Source organism: Sitodiplosis mosellana, unplaced genomic scaffold, assembly GCF_009176505.1.
Source record: "Sitodiplosis mosellana isolate CC-2019 unplaced genomic scaffold, AAFC_SMos_1.0 Smas_scaffold_1, whole genome shotgun sequence".
NCBI lineage: Eukaryota > Metazoa > Arthropoda > Insecta > Diptera > Cecidomyiidae > Sitodiplosis > Sitodiplosis mosellana.
Genome location: NW_022595244.1, coordinates 20,724,608 through 20,748,146, shown reverse-complemented (window position 1 = coordinate 20,748,146; position 23,539 = coordinate 20,724,608). Strand labels below are relative to the sequence as shown.

The following is a 23,539-nucleotide window of genomic DNA, read 5'->3' as shown; positions in this document are numbered from 1 at the left end:
GGCGATGATTTTGAATTCGGTTTGCCGTAGAAAATAGAAAAATTAATAAATGTCAAATTAAATCTCGACGAATGCACATCGATGTTGCTGTTGAATGCACGTGAACATGGTGTATTGATGGGAATGCAATGTTAAAGCAATTTTCAAAATGATTTTGAAATTGAATCACACTAAATGTGGTTAGGTACAGTTTCACATGTATGCCTTTGCACTCCAACACAATGAAACTATGAATAACCAGTATTCGTTTGATACATTCTGATGCAATGCGCCTTTAACGAAATCATATCAGTCTAGACTGTGCGAGTTGGTGGAACTCAAAGATGGGGGAAAAAGCGAATGTTCATGAAAATTGTGTGGTTTGCTGTTGTCTAAGTTCATTTTCAGCCTCAGTGAGCATTAAATGACACCCATCTCTTTTGTGAAACTAGGTGGAAACGGCGCACTGCAGCAATTTCAGTCTTTGCTCGTTTTGTTTGCCAATGATTGTGCTTTTTTCGTCCCTGAGGAGAAACACATTTTGCCGTCTGTAGATTGTGCTAGACTTTATCTCACCGTTTGTTTCTTCAGAGAATTTTCCATGCGAATGAGTCATTATCATGCGAAAAATGTCTGGAATCTCCGTAAAATGGAGATGACATATTTATGCTTGTTTTTCAGTTTGTTTTGTTTGAAAATCAGCATAAAATATCACACCATATTCGCGACACAGAGGAGCAAAGAGCAAAAAAAAATACGCAACGGATGAAAATGTTAGGAAGAAGTGTGAAAATGTTGGGAAGTGAATATATACGATGATACCATTTGATTCATTATTCACTCAGCTCATTTCGCATATTCTCTATAGATGTAAAACCATTTAATCTGGCAAATTGCCAAAAATTTCAAAAAGGGAATGCTACTGATGCATCGAATTGATAGAGTGTGTGCTTGTGCAATGTTACAATGCTAAAAGACTTTATAAATTTAGCCAATATGCATTTTGAGCGCATTTATCTCATTTAATATGTTTTCCACATATCCTGGCAGAGTGACATACAGCACACATACATATATACAATAAGACTTTACATCAAAACGATGTTATTGCGATGCACACCAGGATGATTTCAATTTCACTCCCGAAATAATGAATGCAATTCAGCGAAGTGAACAAGTGAAAAATAACTTGTACGTATGTTTATATATGCACAGAGAGCACTGAAACGAACACTTCCACACGACCACAGTTCGCCATCAGGGCACTTTGCTCAGAGAATTCGAGAGCGCTTCTCGGGCTTGTTTAAAAAATTAGATAACATACAGATAACAAAAAAATGAGCTAGGAAAATTACTGTGCAAATTTTTGGCCCAAAATATGTATATGGTGGGGAAGCGTTGCAAATGTAGTTGTCACTATCGCACTTACAACTTGTGTAATATTTTTTTATGGAATAAGTGTATGGCAATGTGGCAGCATTCGCGTCTGAATTACTTTCAAAGTGTTTTGAATATTTTCAAAACAGTTGTTTGCATTGGCACCATCACAACTAACTAAAAAGTGGAAAACATCTGCAATTCAACGATTCTCTACGAATTCTGTTCGACAAAGGGTACAAAAAAAATGGAGAGTGGAAATCTACATTTTTCTGCTGTATGAAACGAAAGTTTTGTGCATTTTGATGAAAATAGTCAAAAACCCATCAAACAAACTTTCGGTTCACGAATTCTATCCATCAACATACGAGCAAATTACGGACTAGATTATGATCTGGATTGAACCAGTGAAATGAAAAGCTATTGTATTCATTAAACATAGGAGAAACCAGATGGTCGATGTTCATCATTTTTCAATTCAAATTCAACGTACATTGAAATATTTAATGAAAATCTGAATCACATCGATTTTTCAGAAAGAAAAACGAAATTCAATTCAAATACATAAGCGTGTATATGAGAAAGCTCTCTATAAAAAAAAGGATTAAAAGTATTTGGTATCTGGTTTCAAAACCGCTTCAAACTATCAGGTACACCGTCGAGAGAAATAGAATTTATTTATTTTTTCTTGTCGAAATAATGGCACAACTGGGAATGGGTTTACAGAATACTTTGATGGTATGCATGACTGCACATTGTTCATTCACTTTAATCTGGGTATCCGGCGATTTCAAATGCAAATGGCGAAGATTTACTGGCACACACGTTCATGATTTGTGCATGTCTTTGCAAATCCTCCATGAATTTTAAATTCTAGCATTGTGTTTACGGTGAATGTTGATGCTGATGCTTAACAGTGATGTCTCATGATGTAATTGTGTTCATGGAGCCGCTAACGTATAATATTACTTTAGTATTGTTCAGATATATTATCATACATTTTATTACATTTGCGAGGCTTAAAAGGATTTCTTCGTTCGGTGTTAATCGTTTAAAATGTATTCACATTGTTGCCATTTTATGTGGAACCAACGAAGCGACGTAGCAATATTCATTAAATTGAAAACAAAAATCAATATTTGGCAAAGAGAAAAAAAAATAGTTAAAATATTATTTGCATAGAATCGATAATGACGGCGATAATGATGATGATGATGATGATGTTACTCGAAAATGAATTAGCATTGTTCGGAATGTATGGAATCCTATATACATTATGCAGTGCATAATTCTAATTAAATGACACTCTGATAATAAAATGAAAATGGAGGAAGAAAAAGTCTGTTCGCACAATGCGTTCAGAATGCTCTTTAGCCCCATTGTGTTTGAATTTCCGTTAGCATTTCCACTGTTCCCGACCAACATTCTGAAAGTATCCGTTAAAAACGATGACTGGCATGGGTCGTCATTCGAAATGAAATGGGAAATCGAATATTCAGTTAAAGGCACTTTCATTTGTTCAATGCCCACATTTATTACTTATTTCCCAAGAGAAACGGCCAATATGTTTATACGCTGTCTATCCGCCGAAAATGCACTACAATATATATTCAGATTCACGCTTATTGGACGCCGAATTGAATATATATTCTAGTGTATATTCGGCGTGAAACATATTGAAACATTTTCAGGCGCCCTCTGGTGGCCATGAATGCATTCGTTGATTCAATATGTTTCACGCTGAAGAATACACCGAATATACACTAGAATATATTTTCAATTCGGCGTCCAATAAGCGTAAATATATATTGTAGTGTATTTTCGGCGGATAGACAGCGTATGAACATATTGGCCGTTTCTCTTGGGTTAGTAATTAGATGAATTTGGGCTCAGACACAACAGGAAGGTGGGTTTGAGTGTGACCACGCGCGCGCACACACACAATAAATAGAAGTGAAAATCGATACAAAAGCAATAACATGCATGATGTTAGGTATATGGATTGTGGGACGTATATAAAAATAACTTTTTTTTTACGATGGCTCACTAAAAATAATTCCATTTCGAATGGAGGAAATGAGTCGGCCATAGTTCGTTGTTCGTGTTTAATTCGTAAATTTTCCTTGAATTCGCATCATACACAAAATTGCGTTCAAATTCTTTTCCATTCAATTTTATTGCATGTAGAATGATTGTTCGAAAAGACGCAGTGGAAAGAAAATATTATATGACAAAGAGAAAAGGAAAATAAAACCATAGCGGTGTATGGTGTACAAGCGCCACATTGAACCAAACATATTCATCAGCAAAATTGAATAACGAACCGCAATAAATTGGACAGAATGATAATTTTCATTTGGGGTCTGGTATGTGCTATGGGTTTTTACTTATACGCGTTTTATTTCTTCGAAACAACAACAGCAACAACAAGGACGACGACTACAGCGATGATCCAATTGCAAGCCAGTAAATTTAGAACTGATAATCGGCGCGCGTTTTTGTGAACCATAAAATGTAAATGCAATAAAATCCGGCCAATTCTCTTGAAATTAATTTCAAACATGAAACGTGCGTTCTTTGAAGCCCACATCAAATAACCGCGTATATAATTCAAATTTAATCGACAAAAGCGTTGTAAAAATATTTTATATGAATTTTATACATTCATTTTGGTTTGAAAATCTGTGCGCTACAATAAAACCCATCATATGGTTTTTCTTCCTATTCTTCCCTTCATTCGATTGATTCGATTGATTCGATTGTGGCATGCACATCAGAAAGTATAATAGAATCGATAGAGTGTATTGTATACGTTTGTTTTTCTTTTTTATTTCAATAATCTACCGCACGTTACCATAAGAGACGAAAATCTTGCTGACGATCATTTTGCTTCGATGCGAACACATTGATTTTTTGTTGTCGTTTGGTTTCGATGTACATTTTTACTGCAGGTGCTTCAGTTTCAGTCTCTATACATTTTCTTCATATATAATGTTATGTGCTCAATTGACTCATATTCACAAATCGATCGTCGTCCGTCAAAAAAATTGTATTTCGTGTCGGATATGAGACGCTTTTTGTAAGCACAAGCACACACACAGAGACACCACACACTCTATGAAAGCGAAAATAGTGTAACCGTGAGGTAAACGTGTTCAGGTGACGGTTTTATCGGTGTAAGTACTAGCACCCGGCAATTGTCCGTGTGTTTGCATTAACGCTCAACGAAAAAAGAAACAGTGCAGGACGGTACGCGCACGCTGTGCGCACACACACAGCTACACAGATAAACACATTTATTATGTGAATCGTGTTTATGAATTATTTATCAATGACACACAATTCCGTTATTGATTTTCGTGCTCAATTGTTATTCACGTTCTCGGTTTTTTTTTCTCTGTACTCCCGCTCTTTCTCTCCTTTTTTCCCCCAATTTTTCTTTTATTCCAACCTCAACTACCACAACAATGAATATTCCATCATTTTTGCGGTTCGTTCATTTCGATATTCCGCTTCTATTCTTCATTGTCTCTCGAATCCGATTTCAGACATTCGACGATCTGCTTTATATTAATTTGATAATTTTCAAAAAACGAAGAACGAAATGAACGGAGACAGCAATTTTCTGTTTTTTCACCTCTTCGTTAAGTGGTTCAATCATCAATTCCGATTTTTGGAATTGCTGAAATGTGGAAATCTTTGAAAACTTTAACACGATTATAACATACATATATACTCCATTAATGAAAATAAATTGGTTTTGTTGGCTCCCACAAATGATAAGTCATGAATAAAAAAAAAATCCGAAATTAATTTGAAAATAAAAAGAAATAATTTGGCCCTGGTGACACGCATTTGAATCGTTGCTCGTTATGAACAGCAATTAAAAATAATTTCATGTAAATTGTCTTGTGAAAATGGGCACATGTTGGAGTGTGGACCAAAAATAGAAAGACACAACTGATAAACTTTTTCGAGCTGTGAATCGAAGCTATTGAATTAATCATGAACCTAAACGACAAATGTTTCGGATCTCAAGAGCAAACTTGTAAAACTTAGAAGTAAAATCACTTTTAAATAATGTTTGTTATTTTCTAACCAAAAAATGTATTGTGTCCCGATTTTAATCATCGTATTGGGCTGAGTCGGGAAAATTGTACTATTTATTACGTGGATGGAAAGGAAAATTGAGATATAATTCAACATGAGTACAAATCACATGAATTCAATCAACTTCGGTCGATCAAAAGATTTCGAATCGAGCGATTTTTTCCCCGTTTCTCAAACAAGGCGACAAAACAAAGAGACTTTTTCTCCTGGATTTAATTTCCATGGCGGGCAAACACCAGAAAAAAAACTCATATAGACATGTTAATGTCAAACATTATTTTACGACGCAAGAGCAAGTGAAAGACAAGGGGAGACCGAATATATTTGTCGTTGAACGTTTATTCTCTTTGAAATTGGTGTCAAGTGTGAGAGCGTCTCATGTTTCTCTCCTCAACCCATTCAACGCATAAATTTGAATGCATAGCAATGATGTGAGAATAATTTTTATTTGGTGTGGAATTTCATTGTTCTGGCTCAGTGCCGAATGGAAAACCGAGAGGATTTCGCACACAATATAAAATCCGATACATAAACAGACATCGAATGTAATGGAAGCATTTTGTTTATGGTAGATGTGTCGATGTGACGGATCATAATCCGATGTTGGCGAAAACGGTCGTTGATAATACAGTTGAATTTGTAAGCGGAATAAAAAAAAAAGGAACAAGACACACCAATATCCAATGTGCTGACCTCAGCGCTTCATTATCATATATCACCATCATCATTATCGTCAGAATAAGTGGGGAAAAAAGCGTTCAAAGCGTTTGAATACAAAAAAGAAAAAGAAAACGAAAAAAAAGAAACCACACGCTCCATGCGAGAACGAAGAGAACTAGAGCAAATATTTATTGAAGTGTATTACCATCGTGTTCATCGGTGTGGTAGAGAACAGTCGATATTAACCCCTTTTTCGCCATTTGTCGCTCGATTGTTTGCTACCGACAACATTCATTGTCCTTTTATTATTGTGTGTTATTAGATCTCAATGTGCTCGTAACAACTGGAATCTGTTTTGGAAATTGCATGTAATTTTGTTTTTCAAGGAATATCATTTTACTTAAGCACCGACGTGCACAACGAGAAAAACCCAATAAGCTCGTCAATTGATTTATAAAGACAGAATCATATCGGAGCACAATGGAAAGCAGGATCAAGAGTTGGAATGAGATAACAAGGAAAGAAACTTTTAAATGAAAAGCAAACGACGTCGGAAGAGGGATAATAAAACTATAACAAAATTAAAACAATGAAGAGGAGAAAAAATTGAAAGAAATTTGCCAGAAGCCACATAATGTTGAACAATTAGAGGGAACACCTTACCTTTGTATTCGTCTTGTCGTCTCTAGCAAGGACGAACATAATTAGGAGCGGAAAGTTTCATCGGAACAGGCAGATTTTTGTTCTCGCGGCATCCAAAACTCCAACACAAATTCCACGACGAGTTTCCACGATGTGTATAATTGCAACGTTTCCTGAATTATGTAATATGCTCAGTACGATTTTATAATAATTTTGTCGTTTTTTCGCGTTATTCTCCTTTTTTCTTCTGAAACTTTTCGTCATGTTTTTTCGATTGCTGGGTTCAACACACAACTTGAGAAATTATTGCAAAAGATACGAAGAAAAGCGATATTTTGTAACAAAAGCATTTTGTCTTCATTGTTTTATTCAGTGCAGTATAATTCTTCCATTGTTGTAGTCGTTGGCGTTGTTTTTTATTCCTTCCTCGTTCCTCTGTATGAATATGTTGTCATAAGGTTGCTGCATAAGAACCGATTCTTTAATGAAAGTTTAACATGAATTATACATTGTTATGGTTGCTATGCAACAATGGCTTCAGCCGGGCGACACACGTGTGCATCTTTTTCCACTTTTTCATATTGCTCGTAGTCTCTATCTCTCCCTCTCTCTCTCTCTCTCTGTCTTTCTAAATGTGTGTACGTTCCATTGAATGTGACGATCTGTGCAGTGCTGAACTCAAGATTCGTATTTGATATGAAAAGCCTGAATCGAAATGTGTCAAGTTAAAGAATAAATGAAAATTTAGGACGTTCCGAGCTGTCGCACCAAATTCTCCCAGAACAAATTTCATCAAAAACATAAAATATTAATTTTTTTTAGAAATAATGAGAACAAAACGTAGTCGTTGAGAAACATTGCAGTTTCGAAGCACGAGAAAGTACTTGAAGTGTCTTGACTCTGTTATATCATTTGGTTATGCATGGTATTAGATTACTTTGGGTTTATTTGAAGACCTGACCCAGTTTTATTTTGAGTGGAAAATTGTGCTCTGGTTGGCTGCGTGTTTTTAAAAGCAGTCAACTTCGTTGCGAATTCATCGTGCGCCATATTTTTTACCGATATTCGCCACCTTTCTGTAGCAACACAAAAATGTCATACGAGAAAAGATATGTGTGATGAAATATGAAGCACAAACGCTACTTTGAAAGTTTGCAAAATGATTTTGTAGCTTTTTTTGCTCAAGTTTTTTTTTAGCGAGCGCGAAGAGTATGGAAAAAACCTATGAGAAAGGAAAGGGCACTTTTTCTTTCTCAGCATGAGCTTACGCGCGTCTCAAATATGCATCATATCGCCTACAGATGTTTCACCCTTTTGTTTTCAACTTAACCAAAGCATAACTGCTTTTTTTGTTCTCAATATGAATGTTGCTGTGCTCGGCATTTCACTTCTGTAGCGTGTGCATAAGACGCCATACTTTTCGTTCACACACAAAAGTCAAGTGACTACAAGGAAACTGTTGTTTTTTTTTTGTGATTTTGCTTATTCTTTATTGTTCAAGTTCGGCACAGTAGTGCAATCGTAATGAGTACAGATGAAACCACTTTATGTGAAAATTCTAATTTTAATTCTCTTTGTTGAGTGTATTTGTTGCTTAGTTGGATTGCGCCCGCACTCGTTACGCTGAATTTTAAATTAAAATGTCGTAAGCATCGGACGGAAACTTAAGACATTGATAAATGGTATTTGGCTGAAAATTACAAAGCGAACAAAAGCAATCGGTTCCGCCGTTAATCCATTTGCCAATGGAACTTCCGTTTGGATTTGATGAAAACCGATTTTTTGCGAAAATAAGTAGGAAAAAGTTTGGTTTTTGCCTCAATCTTGTCGAAACAATACCTCTTCGATTTTCAAACCTCTGCATGTTTCTTTCTTGATTTCGTCTACAAAATCGAAATACAAAAACACACTTAGTGTGTATTTGAACTCCTGCCAAGTTCCACGGAAACAGTAGTGTTTCAACATGAACGCTTGATGTTAAATGGATCCGAGGATTTCGATAATTATTGCGTGAGTGCAAAGAATCTAAAAGTTATTTTTCTCGTTTTAATTATACACATTCGGTCTGCAAGTCGATGGCTGAGCGTCGACTTTCATTCCATCGCTCCTTCCCCCCCCCCCCTCTCTCTCTCTCTCTCTCTCTCCCCTTCTCCCTCGTTTTCGTCCTTTTCGATTCTAATTACAGAAATGAACAGTTACAAACTAATTTGCCAATCGCTAATTTGTTGAATGTTTTTGTAATCAGTTGTGCCGCGAATATTAATATCAAAATAATTTATAGCTGTTTGAAATATTGTTCAGTTAATTGAAATCGCATTGCAATCGGATTTTCAATGTGATGCCTAATCAACGCCTTGGATGCGAATACAAATGTATTCAATACATGTATCAAATCCCTCCGTGACGACGTGACGATTTAATTAATAATTACCAACTGTCAACCTGAATGCTAAACAATTACAAATTGCATTTCATTTCATTCTTCCTGCGCTCTCGTGCGCTGTTTTGCTTCGTCCACTCGATGTGCTTGTTGTTTAAATTAATATTGAGATTATTAATGGGCATTAACATGAAAAATGAAATACATAAGTGAAATTGAGTAATGCAAATGATAAAATATGGCGATGATATATGTGATCTACAAAGTGAATTACTGGCCGCGCCGCGCGTCGCGCGCCGTGCACAACAGAAACTACGTTGGCAAGGGGATGGACACCAATGCTAATATTCTATTTTCATGCTAATTTCGCTAATTTTTTCTATTTTACTATTTTCCATAAGAAACACACTGTCTAATGCATTTTAAATAGAGATTTGTACCTCCATAAGAAATGTATTGAAACAATGTAAATCAAATGGCAATTTTATTTTTGGTGATTTTGGTGAACACACAAAGTGTTTGTAAACAAATTCTACATCTGAAATACATTGTTCCTATGTAATTCTTATGCGAGAGCGTTGCCCATAAGGAATACACAGCACTGTACAGCGCCGCTGTAGATTAACGGTACTGTGTGCATAAGAAGTGTACGGTGCTGTGTATCTCTTATGGGAAACGCTCTCGCATAAGAATTACATAGGAATAATGAATTTTAGATGTAGAATTTGTTTACAAATATTCAAAAATCAGCAAAAATAAAATTGCCATTTGATTTACATTGTTTCAATACATTCCTTATGGAGGTAAAAATCTCCATTTGAAATGCATTGAACCAATATATTTCAAATGGGCAGCTGTATTTTCTCTAATATTTCATATTTTTTTGCTAATTTTATTAATATTTCACTAGATTTCTAATGGTGTCTATCACTTTGACGTTGGTCAGGTTTAAAATTATTGTGCTGTACAATGTACGAAGCTCGAAATACGATTAATGGTGTCTGCCCTACAGTGTCTCATGCCTGAATGCCTAACTGATAATAAGAACCAACGCCATAATTTATTTTATTTTGTGCTTCGATTCAATTTTTAAATACTTTTTCATAAAGCAGTGCCATTGTGCCACGAAATCAACGAACAAAAAATTGAAATACATACGAAAACAACAACAAACCCATGCAAGATAGCTGTACATAATTCACGGTAAAAATAGAAATAACCACCGCGTCCAAAGCCGAGCCACTGCTAATGCATTATTCAATAGAAAATCCATAATTATTGTCTGTGAGTCGTTGTAAATTACAATTACCGCTAGCCGGTAGTGACGCATAGCACATGAAAAGTGCATTGTTCACGAGAATTTAATGAAGCGATCGACAGAAAGAGAAAAAAACAGTGTTGTTGTACATGGGAAACAAGGGCAAATAAGGGCAAATATATACGTTGAACAAAGCAATGCTTTGTGTGTCTCCCTCTTTCTCGTCCATTCGCACTGTATTGCTCGTGATATCAAATCAATGCAAAAGCTCAAATGTCACATGCATTCCAGTCCGTTCCATGTCCAACAATACAATATTCACAGCGTTGAGTGGACATGAAGAGCTACAAGCAGCTTTGGCTATACACATCAGCAAAGGCAATATGTGCAAGTCCCATTGTTTATTAGCAATAACAGAAAGTGCGACTTTTAGCCAACCGAACACTCGTTCGATCTGTGCACAAAATGAACTTGGTGTTTCGTGTCTGCTTCAAAATTAATAACATGTTTCGGAACAAAAACAAAAGCCCTCTCTCATGTGCGCACGTTCACAGTAGTCAAAACCTGAAAATGGCTCAAAGAGAGACGACGATGACGAAAGAAAAAGCTGTACAAATAACAAAAATCGAAGGAAACATAGAACTAGCAATAAAAAGCAAATATGTGCATCCGTTCCCCTTATTTTAATCTATTATAATGGTTGTTCCGTATTAGTTGCACTGCGCTAGATTCGACCGAAGCCATTGCACTAGTAAATATGCTACTGAAATATTTAGTTTCATGTCGTCAAAACGTGCATGTTTTATGCATCAGTCAAATGGTGTTGTTGTTTTTATTTGCCATTCTGCCATCCCTCAAATGAAACGAAACCAGCTCGCAGACATGCGTTATGTTTCCAATTCGAATAAACACGTGAATATTTGGTTACAATGTGCACTTCTGCATCCAACTATCGCTAATGAATGTAGAACACAAAACAAAAAGCAAAAGAAACATGATACACATAGAAAAAGTAAGACATTTTTTTTTGCATAACCAAATGCAAACGGATCATGGTTTTTTATTCAATTGTTGTTGTTGTTGTTGTTTCTCCATTCCGTTTCTTTGATTTACAGTCAGCATACGGCTATGTGTGGTGAGTGTTTATGCATCATGTTTGTATTGTCAATTGACCTATAAAAATGTTTACCTTCATAACTCACTTTCATCAATTACAAAACGAGTCTGACAGCACAACCGCTGGAAAATACAACCAAATTGAACGTAGGAAAAATGGCTCATTGCGGATTCAATTTATCAGGTATAATAAAACAGATCGGAAAATGCAGTTCATTGTTGTTTGGACTAGTTACAATGTATCTCGTGGCTATTGTCTGAATAAATGAACAGTGACGCCGCCGCCGGTGCGATAGCTATCACCCAAAAGCCATAGAGTTGCTTCTCCTACTAAAGTTTTCACTGAAAATTGTGCATATCTTTTGTTTGCCAATTGTAATTAACCATTGTTTCACGTGTAGAAGTGCTCGAATGTGTGTTAGCTTTGCTCCAACCTATGGAATGTGTCGACAATTGCGTTCTATCATGTCGAACAAAAATACATGTCGGTATTTATTCCAATCCTTTTATTCAAATGCCTGTTAGACTTTGTGCTTACATGGCAAAAAAAGGTAGAAAAAGAATCGGCATTAACTTTTTGTTGTCGTGCGAGAGCTCCGTCTAAGGCAAACTACATGCTACTAGCGCCACACTGAAATACATTTGATTTGCATTGTACACGTAAGCGGTGGGAGTTTGAACTATCAAATTACAACAACAAATTACACAGATAGGCGCATCCCTCGTTGTCGTGTCAAATTGAGATCGCAGAAATGGATTCATACAGAAACCAATCTAAAAATATAGAATTCAACTGTCATATTTTTATTCTCGGTCCAGTGAGCTGAATTCCCGCCGTAAAACCTCGACCCATTAATGGAAAAAGTATACACATGACTCAGATCCAATGTCGCATAGAAAATACATGCAAATGAGAACAGATGAGTGAACTTTGATTGGAGTTCTGCCCCTTGAAAAATCAAGTGAAAGTAAAATGAAAAAAAAAACGTAGACACATGTCGTCTGCATATGCATGAGCGGGAAAAAAATCGAATCAAAACAATCACTCTCAGGTACTCGAATCACAAGCAGTTTAATGGACTCCCTTTTTGAATGGAAGATACTCTCATATTCAACGAAAATAGATGAAAATCAACTCAACCGGAATATTAACCGATGGCTTATAAGCGAATGCATTGTTGCCAACGAAAACATGAGGACGACAGTCGCTGTCACTGCAGCAGACGAACACGAAAAAGCGCTTGAATGATAGCTTTATAATGAATATAAATCTTTTCAGACGAATTAGAGAATATGAACCACTCACTCTGCTAGTATTTTGTACACTGGTTTAAGTGTTACAGTGTTCTGACACACATACACACATCATTGTGATGCGTCTGTGAAATATTTTCGGGGGGAAAAATTCGCTTATATTCATGTCATGCTGTTCGTTTACATTAACGATATTGTTGGCTCATAAAACATGCGTTGGGCACATTCATTTTAATGTGTGTACAACGGCCCGTAATGGAAACTTGATTGCGTTGATATTGTGGCTAAACTAAAAGTTGATGAAAATCTCAAATCGATTTTAATGTGCCTAATGCGTATGTGCCTATTCATAGACGAAAAAAAAACTTTCTACTCGCGTATGCTGGTTTCATTTCCGCTTTTTTCTATGGATAAGGAGAAAAATGCGGCCGATTCCATCCCTGCTTCCACTAACACCAGCAGCGGGCAAACGTGGAATATTTGATTGTGAGTTAAAGAGAACAATTTTTGCGTATTAAAAGGTTAAATGCAATAATGAGCAATTTCAACGCCATTCCTAAACGAACGGTATTTGCAAGTCTTCCAAAGCATGTTTTGTATAATGAGCGATACACACATGAAAAAAAGGAGGCCGAGAGAAAAGAAAAAGTGGGAACAGTTTAGCATAAGACGAAATGTATATATTGAACTAATTTTCGCACGCACAGTACGCTGTCCGCTGTAGACAGCATTCACGAACATGCTTTTCGCCGTAGGATAAACAACGATTTATTCATTATCGTTAGATTTTCTGTTATCGCCGTTGTATTTAGCATGCGATCCAAACAAGAGTTTCCCTTTTTGCATCAAACATGCAGCCATTCTCGCGCTCATTTAAGCATCCACATAATTGGCCCAAAACCACCAAAACAAATGAAACCAACAACTTATAAATTACAACACTAAAAGGCTTTTTGATATTTAAAACACACATTTATGAATCCTTGTGGGGTCACCAGTGAAACTGAGCCTAGCACTGCTCATCAAATGAATGCCAGCAAATTGTTTGCGCCGACAAGAGAAAATTAACACGATGACGTGCACAAAACATTCACTCTGTTTACCGTTGGAATGATGGAAAAAGCACACGTTGTGTTCAACGGCAAACAAAGTGGTTACCGAAATAATAGACGGACTTTTTTCAACGAAATTCCAACCAGAACAAAAATATCCTACACAAACAAATGCATTTATACATATGCGAAAAACCAACGATCAATCTAAAGTGGTGTTGAAACGAAAACCGTATTGAACAAAAAGAAATCCGACTCGAATTTCATTTCGAGTTTTTTTTTTGTTTTTGTATTTAGTAATCCATCTGTTTCCATCCATCTAGAGTGAACACGAAAAAAAACCATAGAAAAGAAATGTTCAAAAAATTCAAAATACGGGATACAGGCAGTTAACACAATGACGAAAAACAATCGTACGGGTTTCATTGTCTTTTTTGATGAATATGAAGTCATTTCGAGCGAAGCACATGCAAATATGGTATAATACAATGGCACGAATTTCGTTAGCATTTGACGTACAAATGCAGCAGTATTACAGAGACACCCATAGTAATAATGAACGTTGACAAAATTTCTTGTGAATGTTGAATTTTCTTCTTTGGTATCACTTGTCAGAGAGAATATGTGGCCCACATTTGCATCGCAACCGAAAAGATGAGCCGTCTGCATGACACCAGAATAAATGATAACCAATAGCATAAAGTAACATTAAAGGCGTCAGTTGTTTGTTAAAAAGCCTCATCCTATAAATCGTACCGACAAAACTGTCATCCCACAAACTGACACAATTCGTGTGTGGTTGGAAAAGGATACAAAGTGAAAGTTAGTGTAGAAGAAAAAAGGAGAGTGAGATATGGAATTTCACTACTTGAACATTCGAGCAAATGGCAAAATGAATATTTATTCGCGCGCACATTGTGACTTAACAAAACATGAAGATACATTAAATATTTAACCTTAAAAGCACTCGAGCTGCGAATTTCACTCTTTTGTTTGATTAAGAGTGTCTCTCTCTCTCTCTCTATCCCTCTCCGTTGCTGTGTGTGTCGAGAGCAAAGCCAGCTGAAAATTTCACATGGACGTCAGAGCTCGTTGAATTCAGATGGTGCACACGTGCTCGATGCCAAATTCATATCAATTCCTATTTACTAATTTAATTATGAGACTTGAAAATTCGTTGAAAAATTCAAGCACTTCATTCACTGACAGTGGAAGAAAGATACGCAAAATGAAACGAAAACGAAAATGTTCAGCCAAACTGAATTTCTTGCGCAACGACAAAAGTTTTTCTCCTTCGCTTGGTACATACGAGATGTCAAACAGTTTAATGGAACGACATTCACCCGAAAATTCAACGCACACTTACTTTTTCACAGTTCAATTGCTCTATTTTATGGCAATGAAGCAAAACAACTCTGAAAAAAGTCATATGATTACACAATGCAATGACTTTTCGCTGAAAAAAAAAAAACAGAATACAAGTTTGTGTATCTTCGAACCAACTTTTGTACCTTTTTCATTTTCTCTGTTTCCATTTGGCTTTAAAATGCCATTTCGAATTGTTTTCATTGAATTGAGTCCTTGTAACATGAATGCATCCACTTGATTCCATTTTGTCGATAAACGGATGAGACATTCAATAATGATGTGCGCTACGAAATACTCATCACGATACTTTTCAAACGCTTCGCTTACCCGAACAATGCTTTTCAATGCAAACAAGTTTTACACTAAAGTGTTGCGTATATTGGATATAATTTGAATTCGTTGTGAGACTGTGTGTGATACTGAAAATTCGCAGCTGAATCGATGAATTTGTGTTCGAATTGGAGTATCGCTTTTGGCATGGTAATTGAAAACTTTTCGCGGAACACAACAACGTTGGGTTTTGCATTGAACCAACAAGTAATCAAGAACATTGATTATGATGAAATTCTATCGTTGAACATGGAACGTAATTTAAGTGCATTTGATGCAAAATCTTTTGATGAAATGCACTTTTCGAGAGCTAATAACAAAAGATAACAATTTGCTCTTGCACGAACTTCAGCGAAAGTTGATTTTCCGCAAGTAGTTGACAAAAAGTATTGTCATAAATAACGCGAAATAGTATGCCGTTTGAAAATGAAATAAACTAATGAAATAACAAAGAACATTCCAATTATTAACGATATACATTTGTTGTTTCTTCTACATTTTCGTTTGCAGAATGAGATAAAGAAAATGTCGCTTCAAAATGATGAGGCCGTCGTGTCAGGCTACGGCAGTTCCGATGAAACAGCATCGTTATTGGTATTATCGAAAAATAAGCATACAATTGTTACATCGTCTGCGTCACGTGGCAACTTGGCCAAAATGTCTTCGGTGAATGGGCCCGCCTCAACAAGTGGAACATCAAAGCCGGTATTAACGCGACAAGAATGCACATCTTCCTATTTAATCAGCCCGAACACATCGCAACTGGGTGGTTCGGAAGAAAGCGGTGGCCCCGGAGAGGATGATCAAATTTCACAGCAATCGTCAAGCCATCAGCCACACACATCAATGGCAATGCGGCCATATCGTACATCATTAAGTGTAAATGCAACCTCCGTACCGGATTTAGATGCACAATATCATTTAGAAGCACCTGTTATATCAATATCCACACAATCCTGCCGTAACGGCCATCGTGGCTCCGTTAGTGGCTACCAGCTGAATCCACAAGCTCGATGCCGCACGTGCAGAACATGTGAAAGACGTGCATCAACTACACCCGTCTCCTCCCTTTATTTAGCTCGATCAGTAAGAACCTAAACCCTAAACCAAAACAAACCCAATACAAAAACTTAATCGCTTTTTATCCCATGGGCAAAATTATGGCAACCATTCCAGTGTCATTTGAACTAGCGTTGGGACAATTTCAAATTGCTCTGGAATGTGTTGCTCGCTTTTTTATGAGAACACACCAATTTCTAATCATTGTGTGGCATCATTTTAATTCAGGTGTCAAAAGAAAGTGTTCGTAGTCAAGCACAAGGTTATTTATCGCCACACTCACTTCACGTTCAACAGCACATACCACCAGTTCTGATAACATCATCACCAAATTCCGGATCGCGAATCATTCGGCAAAGTTCACAGCCGGAAGCGAGCAATGTGATTTGTTGTCAACATGCCTGCAGTCATACGACACCATCGTTGCGACAACTACGCGAACCCAGCGAAGGTATTGCTGGCATTGCGGCCGATTCGCTACGCATTAACGGTGCAATGCGACCCTTTCGACAGGTATGCTTTTTCTATTCGTCTTGTTCAGTATTTAATCTTTTGTCGTTGCCTGCCAGTCTGTCGTTGATTTATCTCTTGATTTGTTCCTATTTTTCTTTTGATAAATACCATTCTTCCCTTTATTTTTTTCCATTCAAACATCGATTTACGATACTCATCTTATCCCGTCCTATTAAACGGAATTCATATATATATACATTTGATTTGTTATACTTTTCATTCGATTTGATTAGCTTTGATGAAACCGGTTGCCGGTTAAAATATTTTTGTTTTGGTTTTAAGATTGTTTATGGATTCATAACACCCAAAAATACCAACCAAACATGTATGATCAAATATCAATAACAATATTTGATGAACGATGTTCTTGATAATCCATAATAATATAACAAATTGAATATGTAGAAGTAAATAATAATCAGTAACCAGGTTGATTGTGTGGAATTTTGGAAAATTTGCTACTTACATCATTTAATAACCGTTCGATAACATCATAATATCTAATATCTTAATATTTGTTGTTGATTTTTTTTAACGTAGGTACTTTCTAAATAAACAATCTATATATTTAACTTAACCATATATTTGTATGCATTGGATAATTGAATTGATTGAATCTTTTTTTTCTGCCATTTGTTTAAAAATTGCCACGTACGTTGAATCATTTTAATTTTCTTCTTTTACTTTTCCAAAAATCGTCTTCTAAATCAACTTAAAAACATCTTTGACACTTGCTAGATTGATCAAAATAATTCTTTTTTTGTTTGGTCGACGAAATTCATTCTGTAATCTAGTATCGAACATACGATGATGTGTTTGAAAAGCTTTCATACGCGAGTTTTTCACGAGTCAAAAGCTTTGAACTGAAGCTTATACGTTGTAAGCTTACTTTGAAACCTTACAAAGTTCGCAAGTTTTGCAGTCAGTAGACGTTCACAGGCATCATACTTTATTTCATAGGAATTTTCGCAGCGATTTTTCCAAACCGTTTTGTTGTTGTCCGTTGATAGGACCCACGGCAACATGTGCAACGAAAGCAAATTTTTAGGGAACACCGTATAGGGCTCGATTATAGTTCAACACCGTGAAAGTAGAAAAATTGTTATGAACAGTCCCAATCCGTTGTCATTGTGTCTATACGTGAGTGAATTGAATGTTCTGCGTATTATAAAATGAGGAACCTTGTGTATTGTGGATAACATTTGATTGTGAATGCTAAAACGTAAAAATGGTGCACTTTCCAACCGTATTGACAAATTCAACAAAACTACCACAATCACAACCTGTATGTTAACCCATTTGCAAAGCAAACACAACACAAACCGTCTACGTGTACTTATCTTTTATAAAACTGTTGAACAATGGATGTTAAGAGAAAACAAATTTTTTGTCGATAATTCTGCTATCAAAAACGAAACAGAGCAAAAATGCCCTTAAAAATAAACTGAAAAAGCGCAAAACAATGTATGTAGATGTGTACAGTATGTAAAGTGTAAATATAGAAATCATCCTAGCAAACCGTAACGAACTTGACAATTACATGAAATATAAGCATCAGTTGTTTGCGATTGAAAACTTAAAGAAAACAAAAGCAGCAATGCGAATTTCCCAAAACAATTTATTTCCCATTATTGGCACATTTTTTATACGTTTGATTCCATTGTCGTTCTCTTTCACTTTCTTTCAATTGTTTCAATTTTCGATTTCAAACATCATTTTTTTCCGTCTACGTTGAATTTAATTCACAAACGAAATCACAAACAAGATGAGGCCCTTACAAATGAAGTTCTTTTTGAAATCGAATGAACCAATTTTTTTCTCGTTCGTCATTTTTGTTTTTGTCTTTATTCCTTTATTTTGAGTTGGCGGTTTGGTTGTTACATTTCCTTTCAATTACTCGCCGATATATCTCTCTCTCTCTCTCTCTATCTCTCTCTTCGTATTTGTTTTGATGGTTTTTCCACAAAGTGAGTTTATGTTTCCGTATTATTATTATTATTATTATATTTAGGGAGTTCTACTATGTCCTCAAACTCTATCGCAATCTAGAAGAACACGTCTACGAAGAGCCTTCACCGAGGCCACACAAGATACGGTACAATACGTTAAAACGGTAGTAACTCAGAACCATTCTTTTTTTTACAAATGCAATTTTAGTCCGCATATCAGATCCCAACAATCATAGAATCTTCTTTTTTTCTTGAATCAAATGCATTTTTGTTCATGTTGTTACGTACATAATGCGCATTCATTTCAATGAGAAACGATTTTTTTTTTTTTGGATTTATTTCCTTCTTTCTTTCGGTGCACATATCTCATTTGTTTTTTTTTCGTTCGAATTTTTGGATTTGTTTTTTGAGCTTTTTTGAAAAATGAAACGTGTTTTTTTTTCGGACGATTGTTTAGATCATTAATGAATTTAGTTTGAAATGCATTAGTCTCAATGTGTCCAAAACGCATAAATACGGCACCGCATAAGGCAGTTATCGCATAAATATCGCGCGATAATTTTCTGCTTGCGTTGCCGCAGTATACGATATTTCAATAGCCTTCTTACGACGCACGTTCGAATTGCTTTACACATATAACGAAGCGAACGCAAGCGAGCGTCGCAAGATGATGGCCATTGAAATATCGTATACTACGGCAACTCAAGCAGAAAATTATCGCGCGATATTTATGCGATAACTGCCTTATGCGATGTCGTATTCATGCGTTTTGGACACATTGATTAGTCTCAATTTAATTAAATGTTTTTGATTTACAATTTTTGATTACGGATTTACTTGATCACGTAGTTCTGTACACTTTATCATTTAATATGAATGGTTGTTAACATTTCAAAGGCGAAATTTGAATAAATACACTTTTCATTTCGAATATTTTCAATTCTTCAATTAAAACTCCAATTATTTTTCCCTAAAATTGGCCTCAAAACCATTTTGTCCTTTATCAATAAAAAAAAGGCGAGTTTGTTTTGAACTTTTTTTTGTTGGGTTCTGAAAAGTTTCAAAGTATTTCGGCATCCATACCTCTTACCACTTTTCTGCCGCTATCAGAGTCGAAAGATTAATAATTTCATCTTTGATTGGCATTGTAAAAAGCTGAAATGAATGCGTCAGAATATTGTATGGCCGTAAGTTAGTGCGGTGCACGCAGCGATAAAGATTTTCCGCATTCTTTCGTTCTCAAAATTAAATAATTTTTGCGTTAAGTTGAGTTTGTTTAATTTGTTGTGCTTTAGTTGCCAAAACTTCGAATTGAAATGAAACGGTATTTGCTTGTAGACATATTTATGTGTTTGTTATTAATATTCCCTTCGCAGCGGACGTGTTTTTTTTTTGGACATCTGATATGAATTCAGTGCAACACATTTTCTTCGTATTTTGAAATCCACTTACTTTTTGTATCATTTTAAATGTTAGTTAGCACCGATTCGCGATGAAATGCCAATACACAAAGCTCATGTTTTATTTTAGTTGAAAAACAAAAATCGATACATACTCGCACACGATTGCCGAACAATAACGCCCCCGAAAAAGCAATAGGATACACACCAAAACTTATTAATACACCCATATACAAATACACACACAGCTGAAAGCACGCGAATGCGAAATACCACACTACACATTTCACACACTACGCAAAACTGTGAATGCCCCATAAAAACAACCGGAATGAAGCCATGCTTTTAACTTTGTGAAACAATGTCAGTTATTACATTTCCCGCTCAGCATGAAATTCAGACCAAAACAGATAGATAGTTTCAGTAGAAAGATTTAACCAAACACATTTTCAATTTTCCCTAACTATGGCATATACCCTGATATACTGTTGTTTTTAGTTAAGTACACACTTACACACAATGTTACGTGTTCATGCACTTTTAGTTCCATTTGTTTTTTGTGATGAGTATGCGAATTGAAACACAAACAACACACTCATTCTCATTTGAACGCGTTTACACAAACCCAACCAAACTGCAACTACCTCCAATGAACATATAACATTATATACACTCACATAACATAAACAACAAAAACAGCAACAACTTGAAACTGTTGAATGCTTTTAGTGGCGCTTTGCATAATTCAAAGACCGAAAAGAGCGGCTCGAAATACGAGGCCACTTAATTAATGTATGTATATTGCGTATTTTGTAGATAGATTGTTGCTTTTTAGTGGCGAAAGGTGATTTAAATGTTGAATCCATCATTTTTTCATGCTGCTTCATGTTCTGTTGTTGCCATTTTCACAAGAAAATATTGAAATCGCCTATTGAAATTCGTTCATATATCCATAGAAGTATGTATTTCGCTTAGAAATGCGTGAAAACATTTTGGACCATTTAATTAATAGATTTAGTGTAAAAAGAATCGCTACAACTTTATGCAGAGCATCATTATTGTAAATTGAAAAGGAAATATTGAATCTGATAAGTTGAAGATAGAGACGATATATGCCCAGTTTTTGGCATAGTATGCACCACTTAAAAGTTATTCGCCAGGAAAAATGGTTGCTCAATTATAAATTTGGGACATAAACTATCGAACAGTTTGAAAAGCTACTAAATTCTCTCGCTCTCATAAAGTCTGTAGCACGCATTCTTTTTTAACGGTATAATGAATTGGAACACAGCCAATTAAAAGCTGTGATGTAAAAGAGTTGTGTTAAATGAGAGTGCAATTGGCGCATTTGACAGTTTCGAATCGATTGTATGTGTGCTCAACGTTTACTACGAGAGTGAAAAAATTTGTTGAGACAGCAGCCAACTGACAACCAGACCACTTCTACGACATTAAAATAATCGTTTAGTCGATGATCCACTTTCAGTTTACAAATTTATTTGCCAATATGTAATTCAGTGTCTCTCATCCATGTGGATTTTTGGATGAAGTGTAAGTACGATTTAAACTTGTTTTCATTCATTTAGAACTACATTTTGAAATATATGTCGATGTTAAATTATATTATGGTGACGGCTGGTCCCATGCAAAACTTTTGTAAAGACATTTACAATTCAATAAGTGTCAGCCTTTTTCTTGTGTTTTTTCTCCTCTTCTGTTTGTGGAAGGAATTTTTATGCTGCGTTTGTCACTGAAAAGCATCGAAACCTAAATTTGATATGTAATGAATGGTTCGTCAATATGCAGCATGTTTACATAATCGAAATTTATTCATCTGCATCGTCCGTATCGTATCAATGGAGAGAAAAATGACTTCAAAAGAGCCACAAAATGAGAAATAATTGGGAATCATTTTTTTTTTGGGTAGGGTGGCCTTATTGCGTATCCTTCGTAGCACTTCATTGAACTTTTTTCCGTTGAGGCTTCAAAAAGACCGACGATAATAAAAATGAAACCCAATTTACATTCATGGCATTTGATTTTTTGCGCTATATCTTTTTTTTTTCGTTGTTGTTGTTTGTTTCGTTTTGGCAACTTTGTCTGGCCTTCATGTTCTCTTTGTGGATTTGCCCATATTTCCGGCGAAGACAACGATTTCACATCTTTTGTCAATAATAAAATGATTTGATTTACCATTTCTCAACGAATGAAAGATTTCGTCAAAAGCCAGAAATGAAAGGGGATGAAAATACGAGCGACTAAATGGTTTTGTTACAACATATATTAAATTCAAAATAGAACGCCCAGATTCAAAAAAAAGTATGAGATGGATAGACAACATAAAATAGAAAAAGGGATCGATGCAGGAATCGTCATCTCTAGCATTAAAAGAAATTATAAAACGAAAGGAAAATCGAAATGTACGTGCAAAAGAAATTGCATAACATCTACATGGAACGCGAATACCAATCGCTTTGTTCGGCTTGAAGAAAATTGTAAAAATTTCGTTGGAAAAATGAAATGCGGGCTTACTCGTTCGTTTATTGTAAAATCCTTTTCGAGATTGTGGAATGTCTGGCGATGGAGCAGCTATTTCCGCGGGAAAGATGATAATGAATTTCATATTTACTCTCCGCAAATGTCTTTGTATCGCACTAGCGCTGAATGTGTGCGTATCTCATCTCACCCTAGTTAAGCATTTGATCCGACACGGTCGATAGATCGTTTTGGACACGCGCGCAAAATTCTGTACAAAAGATTTCAAATCGCACCAAATTTATCTTTATTTCCTAAAGGAAATTGCTGACTGAGGGTGAGGGTGCCGAACAATTGATTCATTATGAGGTGGCAATAAGATTACTTTCGTTCGGTTCGCAGACCATTTCATCGATTTATGGAAATGTATTATTAAGAACGTTCTATCGCACTTTCATTTAACTCTCAAACACCGATATATTTCATCGAAATATATTCTGTATGTTAGTGCTAATGTTCGGGCCATTTCGACCATTGTAATGACCGAGAAAAAATCGAAAATAAATGAACGGACAAAATACTTTGTTACGAAATAAACAACGCAGTTCGATTGAATA

General features: G+C 35.8%; 1 protein-coding gene across 10 annotated transcripts in view; it reads left to right on the top strand.

Annotated features, from left to right (window-relative positions):
- LOC129580554 (small conductance calcium-activated potassium channel protein) overlaps positions 1-23,539 on the top strand; it is a 138,657-nt gene that overhangs the window by 20,167 nt on the left and 94,951 nt on the right. For 5 of the 10 annotated variants that reach the window (XM_055471086.1, XM_055471085.1, XM_055471084.1 and 2 more), the window contains exons 2-4: positions 16,037-16,612; positions 16,814-17,098; positions 19,110-19,193. In XM_055471086.1, the coding sequence (XP_055327061.1) occupies positions 16,052-16,612; positions 16,814-17,098; positions 19,110-19,193 (930 nt within the window). In that variant the 5' untranslated portion in view covers positions 16,037-16,051. Of the gene's footprint in view, positions 1-16,036; positions 16,613-16,813; positions 17,099-19,109; positions 19,194-21,764; positions 21,999-23,539 lie in introns of those variants that run through there. The other 5 variants (XM_055471091.1, XM_055471088.1, XM_055471090.1 and 2 more) reach the window with 2 other exon arrangements.